The sequence below is a fragment of the Phyllopteryx taeniolatus genome, chromosome 13, assembly GCF_024500385.1.
Source record: "Phyllopteryx taeniolatus isolate TA_2022b chromosome 13, UOR_Ptae_1.2, whole genome shotgun sequence".
Classification (NCBI taxonomy): domain Eukaryota; kingdom Metazoa; phylum Chordata; class Actinopteri; order Syngnathiformes; family Syngnathidae; genus Phyllopteryx; species Phyllopteryx taeniolatus.
In genome coordinates this window covers 13,203,770-13,221,831 of record NC_084514.1, presented here as the reverse complement: position 1 = coordinate 13,221,831, position 18,062 = coordinate 13,203,770, and the positions used below count along the sequence as shown (strand labels likewise).

At 43.8% G+C, this 18,062-nt stretch overlaps 3 protein-coding genes and 1 non-coding gene across 6 annotated transcripts in view; all 4 read left to right on the top strand.

The window, feature by feature from the left end:
* The window catches only part of LOC133487871 (uncharacterized), a 38,532-nt gene extending 32,371 nt beyond the window's left edge, over nucleotides 1-6,161 (top strand). For all 3 annotated transcript variants that reach the window (XM_061795092.1, XM_061795093.1, XM_061795094.1), the window contains 5 exons: nucleotides 3,694-3,726; nucleotides 3,818-3,887; nucleotides 5,138-5,275; nucleotides 5,390-5,562; nucleotides 5,649-6,161. In XM_061795092.1, coding sequence (XP_061651076.1) covers nucleotides 3,694-3,726; nucleotides 3,818-3,887; nucleotides 5,138-5,275; nucleotides 5,390-5,562; nucleotides 5,649-5,888 — 654 coding nt within the window. In that variant the 3' untranslated portion in view covers nucleotides 5,889-6,161. The remainder of the gene's footprint in view (nucleotides 1-3,693; nucleotides 3,727-3,817; nucleotides 3,888-5,137; nucleotides 5,276-5,389; nucleotides 5,563-5,648) is intronic.
* Nucleotides 6,162-10,905: 4,744 nt separating this feature from the next.
* marcksl1a (MARCKS-like 1a) lies at nucleotides 10,906-13,471 on the top strand. Its single transcript, XM_061795095.1, has 2 exons — nucleotides 10,906-11,225; nucleotides 12,154-13,471. Exons 1-2 carry the CDS (start codon nucleotides 11,142-11,144, stop codon nucleotides 12,676-12,678), a joined length of 609 nt encoding a protein of 202 aa, XP_061651079.1. The 5' UTR covers nucleotides 10,906-11,141; the 3' UTR covers nucleotides 12,679-13,471.
* A 1,616-nt stretch (nucleotides 13,472-15,087) lies between these two features.
* On the top strand, nucleotides 15,088-15,169 carry trnas-gcu (transfer RNA serine (anticodon GCU)). Its single transcript has one exon. It is a non-coding gene; the product is annotated as a tRNA-Ser (tRNA).
* A 179-nt stretch (nucleotides 15,170-15,348) lies between these two features.
* The window catches only part of adi1 (acireductone dioxygenase 1), a 3,127-nt gene continuing 413 nt past the window's right edge, over nucleotides 15,349-18,062 (top strand). Inside the window, exons 1-3 of the mRNA XM_061795833.1 lie at nucleotides 15,349-15,558; nucleotides 15,920-16,039; nucleotides 16,223-16,402. Coding sequence (XP_061651817.1) covers nucleotides 15,436-15,558; nucleotides 15,920-16,039; nucleotides 16,223-16,402 — 423 coding nt within the window. The 5' untranslated portion in view covers nucleotides 15,349-15,435. The remainder of the gene's footprint in view (nucleotides 15,559-15,919; nucleotides 16,040-16,222; nucleotides 16,403-18,062) is intronic.

Below are 18,062 nucleotides of genomic sequence, written 5' to 3'. Positions count from 1 at the left end.
ATGTTTAGGGTTTCACTTTCATTTTGAGTTAAAAAAATAATAATGTTTTCAAACTCTAGAGTTTGATGCATGCTCCAAAACACAACAACTGTAAGATGATCAAACATAAAAAAGAAGTCAGTCAATTACAGCCTTGTGTAAATGTCCCCTAAATACATCAAGGCTACTGTCAGAAGGCCAATCATTAATTTCCACTTCAATGTGATTCATGAATTATGATGTGTTCATTTTCAGTTATATAAGGTTGCTTTGTCCAGACAAATCACTGCTATGTTCCAATCATACATTGTATTCTCTGCTCTTGCATTATAAATGTGTCCAATGTATTTCCAGAAGATACAAAGAAGTTGATATGCAATGTCTGAGTCATGCATACGGAGCGAGTGTGAAGGGGATAACCCTAGAAGAGCTCATTTTTCTGTCTTTGCCCAACCCCCCCATACGCAACCCCTCCCCCTCTCAAGCTAACGCCAGACTGCCTGCAGAGGCACAGCAGGGCTGCCAGGTCATACTTAACACCAAGCACAGCCTCTTCACCATCCGCCTTGTTCCCCATCCCCCACTGCACCCATCCCCCATTTGATCCTTCAATCTGCATTACAATGAAGATGGTTTGGGGGTTCAGTTTTGAGAAGCCAGGAAAGAGAAAAAAAACTAATGGGAGCATGAGAGAGTGATGAGCTCACAGATTTTTTTTTTCTCCAATTTTTTTTGGGGGGGGGGGGGGGGGGGAGTAGGTGGTTAGTCAGCAAGCGGCAAACTGACCAAATGTGTGTGTGTTGGGGTGGGGGAGGGTGGGGGGTCTGTGTGTGCATAAACACGCTTGGTTGTGTGCAAGAGGTTCATACTTGTGTCTCTGTGTCTACCCGAAAAACGACTATTAGGCTGCCAGCTACAGTATTTCTGAACAGCAAAACAAAAGAGGCTCTGTGTTGGCTGCCCTGCAACAACGCGATCAGTATTTGTTTGTCAGCCATGTTGAAGGTTGAGCTCTGGAGGATAAGATGGGTTTGAAACGGAAAGACTAGTAGACCGAATCATATTCCTTTTTGTTGGTTTATATTCTCTATACAACTGAAATCAGCTACGTTATACATTTCTCAATCTTGTTAGATGTGAAAAGATGAGGGCTAAAAGTTAACTTTGGATGCAGTGGTAACAACAATGAAAAAGTGGCAGTCAAACAACAACGATCCCGACAAAATACCAACAACTCGCACTGCCTAACTGTGTGCAAAGACAAACGGAAAACTAAAAGTCTTTTCGTTTCATGAACCGGAATAGCTGAAACGACATTGACTTTGCCTAACATTAGCCTGAAGGCAAGATGGCGGTTAGCACGGTCGGCCACCATTCCCGGTAATCAAAGAATTCTACATTAAAAAAAAAATAATAATAATCCATCCATTTTCCGTACCGCTTATCCTCACTATTGTCGCGGGCCTATCCCAGCTATCTTTGGGCGAAAGGCGGGGTACACCCTCAACTGGTCGGCAGTCAATCGCAGGTAGCAGTTGTAAAATATGGAAAACAAATTCGATCATACAAACATATGAACAAAAACCACTGCTTGTGTCATAGTTGGATTGCACGTGGGTTGACCGATCATGATCTGCAAACATAACCAATCGACGCGGGCTGAATCCAATTCAGTGCCGTCGTCGTTCGGCCTATTTTAGGGGGACTTCAGCCCCTCAAATGTTCCCTCAAATGTTCCCCTAAATGATTAGGTTGCTATTCATTTTCGGGATAACCACCAATAGACGTTTTTGGGGTTGGTTCATCCCCAAAAAAGAAGAAAAAGAAAGAAAAAAAGGGAAAAAAAACATTTTAAAAATTGGAAGTAAACAAAATATATTTGTTTTAATCTGCCTGTGCTGAACCTTGCTCGTTAGGAGTAGCATGGGACTTTCAGCTAACTGATTCTTACAATCAGCAGTGATGAAGACTTTCTTGAAAGTCTTTTATATGTATATACTATAGTGTATATTACTACACTTTTTGATTTTATTATCTTGCTAAGGCACTTTAATCGTCTTATATTTAGGTATGCTTCCATTTTTCATTGCAATGTTTTTCTTCACTTAGAAGTTCCGATACATTTTTTTTTTTTTTTTACATGTAAAGGGCAAATGTAAAATGCAATGTTAATTAACTTATGTTGTTACTTTGTTTTGGGGGTTTCAAATCTGGGCTCTGGCCTTCCAGTGGGTTTCCTTCTCCTTCTGCCTGCATTTCAAAACCATGCATGTTAGGTTCATTGAAGGCGCTAAATCATCATGTGTGAATGTGAGTCTGAATAGTTGTTTGTCTATGTGTGCCCTGCAATTGGCTGGCGACCAGTTTAGGGTGTACACTGCCTCTTGTCCAGAGTCAGCTGGGATAGGCTCCAGCTCACCCGTGACCCTAGTGAGGATAAATTGTTTATACGATGGATGGAAGGAAGGAAGGAAGGAAGGAAGGAAGGAAGGAAGGAAGGAAGGAAGGAAGGAAGGAAGGAAGGAAGGAAGGAAGGGATGGGATGGGTGCATGCGTCCTTGTCTGATGAAGGGCTGCTGCCAAAAGAGAAGATCAGGAACAGAATTACCTGCTGTACACTGTAAAAAAAAAATGAAAAAAAAGTCAGTCAAAAACTAATCTTAAAGTGTATTTTCAGTACATAACCAGAATAATGTGCCCGAAAATTGAGAATTTAATAGTGGTGTTTCAATCTGTAAACAGTACTGTATGTATTTTGAAAGAAAACAAGTGCTAAAAAAAAAGAAGGGACAGAGAGGGAGAGGAGGAGGAAGAGCACGCAGTGATATTGATGAATGAGATGATGGCACACTGACCTAGTAATGCTGCGGCTCCATTGCCACTGGGAATGAGTTGCCCCCGTCTGGCTCACACATATCAGCTCGAGCCAGCGTCTATCATCGCCTTCTATTTCATTCATCAACGCTTACGAAGGCATTTAATCCCTCAGTTTATCCCTTTACTCGTATTGCTGTTTTCTCACCTGGATCGACAAAGGTGAAAAACACGTGCCGTCTCAAACGATCAAAAATAATTTGTGATTATTATGAAGAAATGAGGGTCATCTCAAATAAACAAACCAGACATGATTAGATCATCATTTTGCCCTTGACTGGTTTCCCACCAAATGATGTCCGCCCTTAAAACCAGTCATGGATAGAAGCATTAGTTACCATGGCAACTGGCTCTGTGGCATGTCTGTACTCATGCAGAAATGTTGGGAGGGGTACGTAGCATCATGCGTTAATCTGCCACCAAAGCGAGATTGGACGAGTGAAGGGGATGGTGTGTGTGTGTGCGGTGGGGCTAAATCAGCAGAACATCCATCCATCCATTTTCTATCCAGCTTATCCTTGCTAGGGTCGCGGGGGGTCCTGGAGCCTACACAGAACTGGTCACCAGCCAACCGCAGGGCACATATGAACAAACAACCATTTGCACATACATTGACACCTGCAGGCAATTTCGAGGTATTTTTTTCAACTCATCTACAATGTATGTTTTGAGGATGTGGAAGGAAACCAGAGTACGCAGACACGGGGAGAACGTGCAAACTCCACACAGAGGAGGCTGGATTTGAACCCACAGGAGTGTGAGGCAGATGTGCTATAACCAGTCGTCCACCGTGCCGCCATCAACACACAGAAATCAAAACAATTGCTGTCCATTTTACAGGTATCTTTGGAGTTTAGGTTTCGAAGTGTCCATGTGAGTAATTCATTCATCAACGAGGCAAGCCAAACCATAATATTGGCCAAGCATTTGACATCCCGCTTTGCTCTAACCGTCCTCCTGCCAGATGCCACAGATACGTCTGCACAAGCCCCTGCCAAGATGGCTGCCATGTGCAGCTTTGTGCTTGCCTGCCGGTGAGGGCCCTTTGCAGTCAATAAACCAGTTGATCGAATGAATTAGCCTTTCTTTGAAGTGGAAACACCCCATTCCATAGCAGTGCACCTGATAGTCTTTGTAATTAGCTGTCAGCCAATACAAATCTCGAAAAGAAAATATATAAAGTACACAGGCATCATTTAAAATCATCAATGACGTGCACTGGTCAGCAAATAAAAATTCATTGCTGAATGTTGAACAATTGTTATTGTTGTTTACAAAATGTTCCACATTTGAACTAGTAGGCAAATGTAACATTCAAAATATATGTATTAGAATGCTCTAGATCAGTGTTTCCCAGCATTGATGTAGGCAAGGCACCTATTTTATACTGGGTAAAAAAAGTGGGTGCACAGTTTTTTGTTTTGTCCTGTTCGGCTCTTAGGTCAAGCAGAAAGGAGGTTCAGTATCCCTTTTATGCTGGACCAGTTTTATTGTGTCACTATGGACTTTTTCAGCCGCCACTGTGGTTTATTTGTATTCTGATGGATATTTATTGAGAATTATAGTCGTTCGGTCGAACAAAGTTTTAAAGGGGCTGACAGAAAATACAAAAAGGAGAGAGAGTGAAGGTAACTAAATCATATCGGAAAAGAAGACAGCAAAAGACAAAGCAGTAGGTGTAAACAAGATGAGGAAAGTAAAGCATTCTATACCTAGTACAATGACACACTGGATTTGAGTGCTATATGGGTCAGTAGTACTAAACTTTGTGAGGGAAGGACAGGACAATATAGGACAGGACTGGACAGGGTTAGGGGAAGCATGCAGGACAGGGGTGGGTAGTGGATACACAGTGAAACTGGCGCTACCATCCAGCTGCAGCGGTACCAGGTAAGAGCCACACTGCGCAGAGTTAACGCGAGAAAAGAGGTTTTCACAACCACCTTTAACCTCTCGCTACTGCAGTCTGTAGTCCCCACAACCAACATTGTCCCAGTGCCCAAGAAGAACACAATTAGCTGACTGAATGACTATCGCCCATTCGCTCTAACACTCATAATGCCCAAATGCCTGGAGAGACTCATCCTGTCTCACATCAAGGACGCTCTTCCCAATGACCTCAAACTCCACCAGTTTGCATAGAGGGCAAAGAGGTCAACAGAAGACACTATCAACACAGCATTCCGCACAGCCCTCACACACCTGGATAATGCTAACCCCTATGTGAGAATGCTGTTTGTGGATTTCAACTCTGCATTTAATACAGTTGTGTACTAAAAACTAGGTACAAAAGCTGAACAGCCTTGGCATCGGCAGCTCACTGTGCACCTGGATAGTGGACTTCCTCAGCAACAGACCCCAGAAGGTCAGGATGGGAAACAACACCTCCCGCACTCTCATCCTGAATACGAGGACACCCCAGGTGTGTGTCCTCAACTGCCTCCTCTACTTCCTATTTACACACAGTATGATTGCTCTCCCATTCACCCCAACAACAACACCATCGTCAAATCTGCGGATGACACCACCCTTGTAGGACTGAATACAACTGAAACAAAGGAGATGATCATGGACTTCAGGAAATCCGAAAGACCTGAGCACACCACCCTCTTTATCAATGACGAGGAGGTGGAGAGAGTGGAAAGCTTCAAGTTCCTCAGAGTCCACATCTCGGCAGACCCGACCAGGCTGACCAACATCTCCCATCAGGTGAGGAAAGCTCGTCAAAGACTTGACTTCCTCAGGAAACTACGCCAAGCTCAGCTCCCCTAATACCTTCTGATAAACTTGTATAGATCCAACATGGAGAGCCTCCTGACCAACACTGCTGCACAAGTTGGTTCAGCAGCTGTACTGTGAAGGGCCTGCAGCGGGTCGTGAAAGCAGCAGAGTGGGTGATCGGAGGTACACAACCCACCATTCAAGGACGCCTACACTGGCCAATTAATGTGGAAAGCCAGGGGAATTATACAAAATCAAATCTCATCCCCGACACTCACTTCATGCCCCCACCCCCTCTGGAAAGCACCACGTAACATTAAACTATAGAACCACGAGGCTTCAAAACAGCTTCTACCACCAAGCTGCGAAATGCATCCCCCGATTGATCCTATGGCAGTGACAATAAAGCTCTATTCTATTCTATTCTATTATTTTCTATTCTATTCTAGTATTTACCTTCTGCCATTTATTGGAAAAACGTTTCTTCTCTTTGGAAAAAGTGAAATTGGATAATTTCCCATAGCACACCAGATGATTTCCCATGGCACACTGGTTAGGAATCCCTTCTCTAGATCAGGTGTCACCAACAAGGCACCCACGAGCATTCGGTGGTCCCCAAAAATGACATGAATAGCCCGTGGGCCTGTTCAAAAATAGCGCACCAGTGAGATGCGTCATTTTTTTGGTATAAATATATTCAAATATACATATATATTATAGTTCAAATGTCAGTATTGTAGCTGAGTGCATGCCCAAACCATGGCGTTCGCGGAGACAAGATAGCGGGCACAGTGCCGATGAGGAAATTATTTGGGGATTTCCTCCAAAATAATTGTGAGCAACATTGTTATCTCAGAAGTGTGTATCAAACTGGGAGCCCTTCACATGAATCGGTGCCCAAGAGCTAGCTCACAGTTTCAAAAGGTCGGGTGAACCCTGCTATAGATAATACTAGATGATACTATGATCCTCTAAAACAGTGCAAATGACGGTGTTTGTTGAAAATGAACATATGAAACATTTTCTCAATCCAAACCGTTGCTTTTATTCATTTCATCAAATCCATAACACCTAAAGATAACTTTTAGCATGCAAAAGTAATTCCTTGGCCCCTCCCCCATCATTCCTACTTGTCATGCTCATCCATTGGGAGGCTAATCACACAATAGAGGCCTTTTATCTGATTTTAACGCTTTTCCCGAGTCGGGTCATGAAAAACGGGCAACCACACAAACAAGACCATTGACTCACTCTGAGTGAGGGGGGAAAAAAAAGAGTGCGGGAAGAGTAGACGCAGCGTTTGAAACGTGACAAAAATAAGTCGGCGGACGAGGCCAGAGGAAGTCCGCCGGCCACAGTCGCATTTTTCTCAAGGAAATCGGGCCTTTTCAAGTACAAGTAAGTGTGTGAAGTGAATCAATCTTAGATGCTCAGTGTCATTTCTCTCAGTAAGTACTTTTTGTTGTTGGCCATTTCATGGGACTCACTAATCTGCGCATTTATTTTTGTAAGCCGGAGTACCTGGTGAAAAGTGACGCAAGCATGGGGAGAACGTCAAGAGCCCAAGGAGAGCTTGGAACCCCAAACTTCAGAACTGTCAGGATCTGTTTCATTATTTCTTATGGGGACAATTAGTCTAAATAAAGTACAAAAACCTCTTGGAAGGCTCGTTTGAAGTCATCATCCATCCATTTTCTACCTATGCTGTCCAGGATCACGGGTGAGCTTGCAGCTGAAAAGCGAGAGGCGAGGTACCTCTAACAAATTGAGTTAAACAAATCCATTCCGCTTATCCTCGCTCGGGTCGCGGATGTGATGGAGCCTATCCCAGCTAACTGCGGGCAGGAGGCGGCGTACACCCTAAAGTGGTCGCCGGCCAATCGCAGGGCACATAGAAACAAACAACCATTCACACTCACTTTCCAACCTACGGGCAATCAACCTACCACGCATGTTTTGGGGAGGTGGGAGGAAAGCGGAGTACCCAGAGAAACCCCACGCAGGCACGGGGAGAACATGCAAACTCCACACTTGTGAAGCCAGGATTTGAAACCCGGCCCTCAGAACTGTGAGGCAGATGTGCGAACCAGTCGTCCACCGTTCCGCCACAGTAAGACAAATTATTTTTTTTTTATTATTATTATTATTATTATTATTATAAATTCTGCTAGTATTTTTTTGAGCTTGTGTGATTCTACAATTATCTGTTCTACTGCAGTTGTTACTGGTTTAATGGCAAAAACAATTCTTTATAAAAAAAAAAAAAAAAAGATCATTAAAACTACACAGCTAAAGGGGTTCCAAGCCTTTTGGACAGTGTTTTATAAACGAATAAAAAGCAACAAAGATAAGGTAAATTTATTACAAACATGAATCAAAAAGTCTTTTGCCAAGGAAATATTTTTCTGCTTGATGGTCAATAAAACAGCTCACAGCATTTTATTCTGACAATCGCCAATCCAGTAAAATCAGAACAGGGACCCATTTTGGGTAATGACCCTAAGTTTGGAGAAGGCTTCTATAAACTAACCATTGGCACAGACGTAGCACTCTGATATATACTCTTTCCTCTCCTCCAGTTGATACAGAACTCTGAGGTACAACAGCTGCACAATATTGGCGGACCTCAACATCAGGTTGCAAAGTCTTTTTTCAGTTTAATATGCATCCATCCGATTTCTATCGCAGTTGTCCTCATTAGGGTTGCGGGTGAGCTGTCGCCTTTCCCAGCTGACACTCTGGATCGGTCGCCAGCCAATTGCACGGTATCGCATGACAAACAAACATCCGCACCTTTAGGCAAATTAGAGTCTTCAATTAACATATCACGCATGCGTTTGGAATGTGGGGGAGAAGCCACAGTACACAGAAACTCCACACAGGAAAGCTGGATGACATCGTAACTCCAACCTCAGAACTGGGAGGCAGACGTGCTAACCACGATTTCATCATGCTGTTTGCTACTCTAAAATATTTGGGGGGCATTAAAACATGAGTGGACAGGCGAAAACAGAAATACTAACAACAGTTGTGAGTCCCTTGAGTTTTGTGATCATCAAACCAGGACATTCAACATCCTCAACGTTTCAGCCTCATCCTGGTAGAGAGTCCGCTCACAGAGGCCCACATCAGAGAAATTCCAAGGATGTGATGAGACATACCCTGGATGGTGGGATGGGAGCAAAAAGGAGCCTTTGGACCATGTTGCTCTCGCTCTCATGACTCATTTTGGGGGAATGTATAGTGGGATGGAAGATGGTACAAATGGGCGGCAGGGGGTGTTCACAGACTTAAAACCCCTCAGGGTGTATTCCAGCGCAGTGAAAGGATGGAGATCATTCTCTGGGTGGCATATGCATGCCTCACATTCCACGGTTGTGACATGTTTGTGTGAGGGTATGTGTAAATGGAAGGGGGTGATCTTTGTGCTTTTTGGATTTTTGGAATGTCAGACAGAGATTCCTGAGTAATGCGAAGGAAATCATAAATTAATTAAGTCAAGTAAAGACTACAAGAAGAGGGCATCTTTATCCGGTCGTCTAATGTTGGATCGAAATGGGGATTTAGTGATGGGAAAGAGGGGGTGATTTGATTTAAATGTGCAAGAATTAAGACTAAGGACTTGAGATCAGGGCAGAAGCTGCATTCTATCGACCAAATTCCATTGAATTTTGTGGTTCAGTGCTGTGATTGCGCAAATCACCTTGTCATGTCTGTCTGCGCTTGTGACAAAGCAGCAACAGTGGGTTCTCATAAATTGAAGCTGCCTGTTATGTAATCAAATGGCTGTTATTTAGAGAACATTACAGTTTCTTTTTGGACCAATCCAAAACTGCTACACAGAAATATTTGGGGCATTTGTTCAGTTCCAGTCTCCATCTTCTCTCTGATTAAAATTGACATCATTGGACCTTAAGGGGGAACGATAGCAATATATATTATATCTTGTCATTCGGGTAGTACCCTAAGAGGGGATATTTTACTTAAAGTTGACTTTTGAATGACTTTTACGAACATGGTTGGGTCTATGGCGTGGCTGCGCACACATAAAGTGTGACATTTCAAAACGAAATTATTTGTTGCCTCCCTATTGATGAAAATGTGTCTGTGAGAGAGTCGTTCTCAATATTGAAAAGGATGATGTTACAGTTTGGCTAATTTACATAATAACCACCCCCACGCCAAGTTTCTCCACCCATAACTGGGTAGATGCTGGGCCAAAACCATAGGACAAGTATGGACAATCACATGCACGGGACCCATATTGACCCAGCTTGACATAACGTCACTATTTAATGCAATGCAATTTACTATTTCCAAAGTTTGCTTTAGGTAAGGGATGTTTTCCAACGAAACCTTGCAATATATATATATATATATATATATATATATATATATATATATATATGTAAATTAATCTGGATTCATCATCATGGCCAATTAGTGAACTTTACAAGAAATAGCCCATGATTATTAAGGCGACATATATATATTTTTTTAACAATCTGTACAGAATTAGAGACCACAAAAACAGCCTTTATTAAAAGGCTTAGCATTTGCGATTAGCATTATCACACTAGCAATGACCATTTTAGATGGGGGGGGGGGGGGGGGGAAGCTCACTTATACATCATGTTACATGTAAATTACACATCAAATAGTGTCTTCAAATCACTTACAGATGCTCCTCATTTTTAGCAATGCTTTTCCATTGGCCCAACAGTGCGTCCGTCTGCAACAAATGTCCGTGCAGTAAACATGGACAGTGACCATGAACAGTGGTTCCGGGCGGCCTTATTAATACTTTTTAATGCCCTGAGACAGAAATTTTTGAATTGACCAATTTTTGTGGTTGACTTAGCTGAATTAGCTGTGTTTTTTTTTTTTTTTTGTTCTGTACTGTTGTCGAAGCCGTGGAGGTCGAGGCATATTTGTGTGCAGTGACGTGTCCGTGTGCCATATGCACGATCTGCACACAAACAAGTGTATCAAGGTTCTATATGAAATGGTGAAAATGATTTTCTTGTTGTTACGGGCTCTCATTTTTATTTTTATTTTTTTGGGGGAACACGCTGCGCTCTCTGCCTCTCTGTGAAGGCATTTAATGTGCGAAAGAGCAAATATTAAGAACTTAATAGCCATTCAACAAGTGATCCTATCTAGAAGGTGTCAAATCCAGCCAGTTTGGAGTGACGTGGCCCATCCCCCGGCATCTCATTGGATGCGGCCCTGCCGACACGCCCGTGGGAGGAGACTCTGGTCGATTTGGAGGCGGTTGAAATAGCCACAGTCGTGTCTCTTAGATCCTTTAATTTGAGCTCAGCCGACGTGGTTTTCGCAGACACAGTGGGAGCACGTTCTCAGTGTCTGTGCACAGTCCAAGGCGCAGGAAGGATTCTTCACTCTTTGGCGACATCTCACTCCTTCAGAGAGCTGGACTTTTTTTCAAGCTTCGCAAAAAAAAAAAAAAAAAAAAAAAAAAAATTTGAAGTTTTTCTTTTTCTGTTTTGTTTAGAACATCTAACGGTTACAAAAAATATATATATATATATATTTAAACAACAATAATGGGAGCCCACATGTCCAAGGGAGATGTAGCTGTTGAGGGGAACGTCGCCGCCGACCCTGCCGCCGCCAAAGCCAACGGCCAGGTGAGTAAATTGGACCGAACCGAAAGGGAGTCACATGGCGCCCAACGCCCACCACCGGCGTGCTTGGAGCGGCTACATTCCAAACCACCATTTTGTTTTCATTAAATGGACAAAAGTGACTTGTCGCGTTGACCGTGCCTTTGTTCCTTGCGGCTGCCGGCTCCACGAGGGAAATTCACTCAAAACGACAACAAAGACGTTATCCCAAATGACAGATTGCGATGAAATGTATAGACGACTTCAAACACGTTCGAGCGCATGGTTTTGCTTCAAGCGTCGGGAATGTTTGCTGTCGGCCAAACAACAAAAGATGCGCAGCGGAAAGGATGCAAATGTGCTGCTCTGCTGGGGCCCCATTTTGCGGCCGAGTTGCAAACAAAAGCGCGGATCTGCGCCTGCTCGATAAACCGCTCTCGTTTCATCGACGAGAGAGACTTGAAGTTTTGAATTGAACGCAGGGAATTCTCAATATGAGAAGTGGAGCGCTGAAAACTCCCAAAAGCTAAATGTAACCAACATGTTGAATCGTGAAAATGGATATGACCATAACAGAAAACGAGCCGTTTTTGTGTTTTTTTTTTATTATTTTAATTTTAATTTTGTTTACTCAAATCTGATGCAATAGATGAGCATTAAAGCCAAACAGGATTTTGGCCAAACTGATGGAGAGAACAGTTGTGACGAGGGAATTCCTTTGTTCCTTAACGTTGAACCGCAGACGCAGCACTACTGCCTCCGCGCGGCCGATGGAGGTGGTGCATGCTGCTGTAACCGCCCCTCCGCCCCCCTTTTGGGGGGGAAACTGTCAGTCAAGAGCAACAGCTTTGCTCAATTTTAACTGGGAAACCGAGCGAATGGGGAATGTCATTTTTAGCAGTGCCACATGAGTCACTTAGTCTACTTGACTGACAAGTCCTCTCTTGTGCAGGAAAACGGCCATGTCAAGACCAATGGCGACGTGTCTGCCAAGCCTGACGGGGATGTGGCCGCCGCAGACGGCAATGGCACAGCCGAACCGGCTAAGGAGGGAGAGGCCTGCGCCGGGGATGCCATTGAGCCCGCTCCCGCGGCAGACGGTGAGGCCGCCAAGGCGGAGGGTGAGGCCCCCAAGGACGGGAAGAAGAAAAAGAAGTTCTCCCTGAAGAACTCCTTCAAGTTCAAAGGCATCTCACTGAAGAAGAGCAAGAAGGGCAGCGAGGAGGCCAAGGAGGAGGCCGCCTCCCCCGCAGGCGAGGAGAAGCCCGAGGAGAACGGCCACGCGGCCAAGGAAGCCAAAGACGAGACGCCGGCCGCCGAAGCCGAAGCCGAGGGCGAGGCCGCCGCTCCGGAGGGAGCGACCGAGGACGCCGAGGAGGCCGCTCCGGCCACGGAGGCCGAGGAGGCCGTCCCCGCCGCCGCCCCCGCCGAGGAAACGACACCTGCGGCCCCCCAGGGTGACGCCAGCGCGGAGTGATCGTGCCCCAGCCGCTGAACTAATTTTCCAAGATTATAGTATATAAATATATATGAGAGACTCATGCCACGTTCTTAAAGTTATACAAAAGAAGACAAACGGATATATCACATTTGCTGATTCAACCACCAGTTTACTTTTTTTTTTTTATCAGTTCTTTGACAGACGGAATCTCACCGGGCCCTCAAATTGATGAAAGTGTCTCCCCCTTATGGTACACACACAGACTGGCATGTGGAGAAGGTCATGACCTGGAGGCGGAGCGTATCAGGAATACAGTACTGACTTTCCCCCCGCCCCAATTCACGGAGCGTGGCAGCCCTATAACATTTGATCTTTTTTTGTCTCGTTTTGGGATCTAACGATTGCCGTCGCTGCAGAGCGGGGCATACCATCTCCTTCACTCGAAATGACTGTTAAAGGATGCGTAAAAACCTTTCAAATGATTTTATTAATTTTTAGAACTCTACATTCCTATGTTTTACCCACAAATTTCAAGTATTTTCTCATGTATAGGAAAAAGAAAACACTGAGGGGAGGTGGGAGAAGGTCAATGTTTTTGTGTCTTTGGATTTTTTTTTCCAGGCTAAAATCCCCATTCAAGTATTGCAGTGTCCACATTTCAGAGTTTATGATGCAGGGGTTGGGATTGTGTACAAAATGTGAGCTTTTTATCTGCAAAACTTTCTCTGTAAATATGTTTTGGTTCTCTTTATTTTGCTATCGTTTGAAGATGTTAATGGTTTTATTGTAACTTTTAATAAGGGTAAAATAAATGTTTGATTCCCCTCTGGCTGTGTTTTGCCTTATTTGCACTGAATCGTTTGCCCACCTGTGTAGTTAAATTGGTTCTGCAATGAATGTAAAATTAAACATTGGCTATTTTGATATGATCGTATCAAACAAAAACGTTGGTGGTGGGAAATTTAGGATCCTAAAACCCAGAACATAATTTTTTTTAGAACAAGAAGTGAACCCCCCCCCACCTTTATTATAAAAGCTTTAACAATATTTGTTGAATTGTCCCCAAAGCAAATTGCCAAATCACACATACACGTGCCCTCAATGTACATGTGAGGTGTGTCAGAAAGGGACCAGGATTGGGGTCATAAGTTACATATTTAAAATCCTAACTATTAAGTTTTCCCTGTCTACGCACTTTGCCAGCCTTTACTGCCACACCAGTGCACTCCAGGAAGGATTCTTCCGGGACCTGAACCAGCGGCGTCGCCACGCCCATCTCGATGTCATCCAGATCTTCAAAACGTGTCCCCTTGATGACCCCCATGGGCTTGGGAAGGGGGGAGGGGAAAAAAACAAAAAAAAAACAGGTGAGTTGGGAGGTTGCTTCAGCAAGGCGATGTTCTTCAGGTGTGTTGTCATGCTGACACATCCACAACTATTCCTGGCACAACTCTCTCTCGTCTCACTCTGAACGGAGCAAATGCTGCAGGATCTCGTCGTAGACATGCTTGGTGAAAACCCGTAGTTTGCATTTGCAATCGACTATCTTTTGCGATGCCAGTCCTCGACCTTCTCTGACATAACATGTCCATGCATCCAAACGTAAAACTTGAATGTTGACCATCCAAATCAAATACATTTCTTGTCTACCCCACTTGTCAGAATTTTGTATATATATATATATATATATGTGTGTATAATTTCACAAATTTGTGGAGCATGGTTTTATTTCCCATTCACCCCAAACAAGCAAAATTCCTTTCATTGTACTGTTTTAACCCATTTCTTTGTTCCAATCTCGCTCGTAAGTTTATTAAGGGACAACCAATGGAACAGATACAACGCCTTTCAGTTGTTCACCCTCAACTTAAATCATTATTGATATAAACAACGAAGCCGTAAATTCCCTACAAATACAATTATCGATGCATCAAGAGATAAACTTGATTTAGATCTTACACGTAGACAAACCTTGATTGACACTTACTGACCTCATCAATATCAGAATTCACTTTACAGGAGGGCCTGTAATGGTGTGTGTGTGTGTGTGTTTTAGTTGTTGACCGATAAACTAAATACAAATTTCATTGAGTCGCAGAATGTACGCCCTCCCACCACGCTGACCCCACGGCCCCCCGGTTAGATGTGCTCTTACACCGACACTGACGTGTCAATGCAACATTAAGGGTGTACAATATTTTGGCTCTCAGATCATTAAGACGGTCAGCGTAATGTCAGCTCAACCGACTAAATAAGCATGAGTTGATATTTGGCGCTCCCTTGTGGACAGACTGTGTAATTTCTGTCAGCGTTTATCTTTTCCCTTTACTGGAGTTTTTTCTCTTGGCCAGTGATGCTGTTCTTGCACTAACGTCGCTATTCAAAACAGGTGAGCTAATCCCGTAGCCTGTGTTCGTATGTACGCTTTTACCTGTAGGGACGCATGACGAGGTGGCCGAGTGGTTAAGGCGATGGACTGCTAATCCATTGTGCTCTGCACGCGTGGGTTCGAATCCCATCCTCGTCGGAAATTCTTGTTTATTCGCGCCGTGTGAAAAACTATCCGGCAACTGTTTTTCTTCTCGTACGAACAGACATCAATGTCACGGACACCAACGAACACGAAGTATGTACAGATGTTTGTTGGCATTGTCATTCAATCGGCAGCAGTCTTCACGCGGGCATTCAGATGTCAGTTAGACGGAGGGTACGTGAACGCACCACGCGTCGCCATTGTTGCAGACGTTTGAGCTCAACTTTGCTTCGCGTGTTGTTGTCGGGCGAGTTGGAAATATGGCCATGGAAGCCTGGTACATGGACAACTCCGACGAAGACCGGAGAAAGTCGCACAAGCTCGAGCCGAATCGGCCAGTTTCGTCGGAGGAGTTAAAACACCTCGGGGTTTTGCACTGGAAGGTAACTGTTCTGATTGTCTACAGTAACGACAATCTGTGATTTACAAATTCCTGCACAGACTTTGTGGCCGAGATTTGCCCCACTTTGAATGAGTGGTGCCACTGCTTTGAGATCGACTGCAGTTTGATCTGCATCACCACTAACTGGAAAGAAACTCACAATTACACGTGAATCACTTGCACTCCTCAGAAATAGTTTGGAATTTAGTTTTGGGCTTCTGGGTGAAAATTTCAGGATGAACATAAATGTTGGATGTTCGCTTCGCCCGAAAGCTGAATCCAGAAAACGTTTTGTGCGTATTTAATAGTACTTAATAGACTGCAGTCGTTAGCGGCAATACAATATTGTGTCGTTATTGCAGCTGAATGCTGCCATCTACGAAACAGACCCGGAACTGCAGCGTATCAGGAAAGAGCGGGGCTACTCCTACATGGACATCATCACCGTTGAGAAGAACACACTGCCAAATTATGAGGAAAAGGTAACCTGCAAGCTTCATCCGTAAATCTGACTGTTTTGCGTAAGACATGGGAATGTTCTCATAGTTTGAGAGGTTTTCTTTCACGCAGAGGTATGGGTTGAATTGCCGTTTCTACTTTGCATTTGCACTACTACCTTCTGTTTGTAATGAAGAAACCAAAAGGAAACCTCTGTCTCTCCTCAGTTGAAGATGTTCTTTGAGGAACACTTACATTTGGACGACGAGATTCGCTACATCCTTGATGGCCAGGCCTACTTCGACGTGAGAGACCAAGAGGACCGCTGGATAAGAATTGCCATGAGGACGGGTGACCTTATTACCCTGCCAGCCGGCATCTACCACCGCTTCACCTTGGACGAGTCGGTAAGCGGATTGAACGTTTTGACCATCGACGGGTGAAGGTTTCTGGAGACGTGGTGGTGCGTTTACTCGAATACAGCGTAAACATTCCTTTGAAGTGAGACGTATTTATGCAGAAGAATTCCTCATATTCACAATGCTTTACTTAAGATTGAAAACATACGACACATTTCTTCTCTTTTTTGGGCTCTCAACACCACCACAGTGGATTTGACATGAAGACTTTCAGCTTTAAGTTTGCGGGTATTTACATGCAGGAATTAAAACAGTTTGTCTTTATGCCTCCCACTTTTTCCGGCACCAAAAGTAATGGGACATTTGGCTCCTCAGCTCTTCCATGTCCACTTGGGAATGCATTTGATTGTTCGTTAACATTTTCATTTTCTTGACTAACATACCAAATGATCTAAAGACCTCTGTGCTTCTTTTAATAATAATAATAATAATGCATTCTCACAGCGCTGACGTTTTTGGTCTCAATCTCACCTCTAACCTTCTGTGACGAGTTTCCGTGTTCTCCCGATTCTTGCGTGAATTTTCTCTCTGTACTTTTTTTCTCTTGTCGATTTATGATGCTTTAAGGCAGCGGTCTGCAACCATTTTTTACGCTATGGACCAGTTTCACGTAGAGCAAAATTTAGACGGACCAGCGTAGAAACACAAAAACAAATTATTCAAAATAAAAGTCATTACGCTGAATGTACAGAAGAGGTTGTCATTAGTGGGAGCTGTGCCTTTGCTTCGCAACAAATTGGTCCCCTTTTGACGCATTGGTTGGACAGTGAGACCCGTGATGTCCACTTGCGCCATCATTTTGTTTTGGTCACTGTCATTACAGAAATCCCAAATGATGTTGCAGATATTTGAAATGCTCATTGAGGATAGGAGGAATCAAGTTACTCATGTATCACTCATGTTCTTTTGGACCAGGTGAAAATGAATTACTGATGCAGTATCTTCAACACGTGTCCAGTCCAGCTATGACATGTTAAGAATGCTCGCCATACAATCCAGCAGTCCCATATTGCTATCTGAGCAGTAATGTGCATGGGCGCGCTGGTCTTTTAACCAGCTCGGAGCTGGTTGAAAAAAGGTGCCGCTGCCTCGGGCCTTTGTGACCAGATGTACATGAGCTATTTTTATACTGAGAGAGATATGACGACATCATCAATAAGCTTTATCGCAATTGGTTGGTGAAATCCAAATCTGTCCCTTCGTCCAAACGTATAACTCCTACCGATTTATACCGCGCACCGCTCCTTCGTAGGCACATATTATACACAGAGTGGGTTTGGTGTGTGAGAATCTCCCGGAACGAAAAAGTAAAACTGCTGCTGATATCATTTTTTCTTGAATGTTCTAGGCTCTTCCTCTGCCTCATCACGTGGACTCTGATCATGAATATTTTTAGTTGAGTCTTTCTGCGCTGCATCGTTGCCTCGTGGGCATGTGCCGGGTCGTTGAGGTCTGCTGCTTTAATGCATCCAGCCTGTCGTTTGTGTTACGGGGTCGACATCTCTATTACCATCCCTTCCGCATACACTAAAGTAGAAACATTGAAAAGATCGATATTTTTTTTTGAACTGCACTCTCCAACTTTGTGGAAGCATGAATTTAGTCCTTCTGCTATATTGAATAGTTTGAATTTCAACTTCTGATGTCC

What these genes read in the sequence shown, in the direction of transcription:
- marcksl1a (XM_061795095.1), top strand. Translation starts at nt 11,142, where the DNA reads ATGGGAGCCCACATGTCCAAGGGAGATGTAGCTGTTGAGGGGAACGTC. An exon ending in CCGCCAAAGCCAACGGCCAG is followed by an intron (nt 11,226 to 12,153) that starts GTGAGTAAATTG and finishes TCTCTTGTGCAG; the next exon opens with GAAAACGGCCATGTCAAGAC.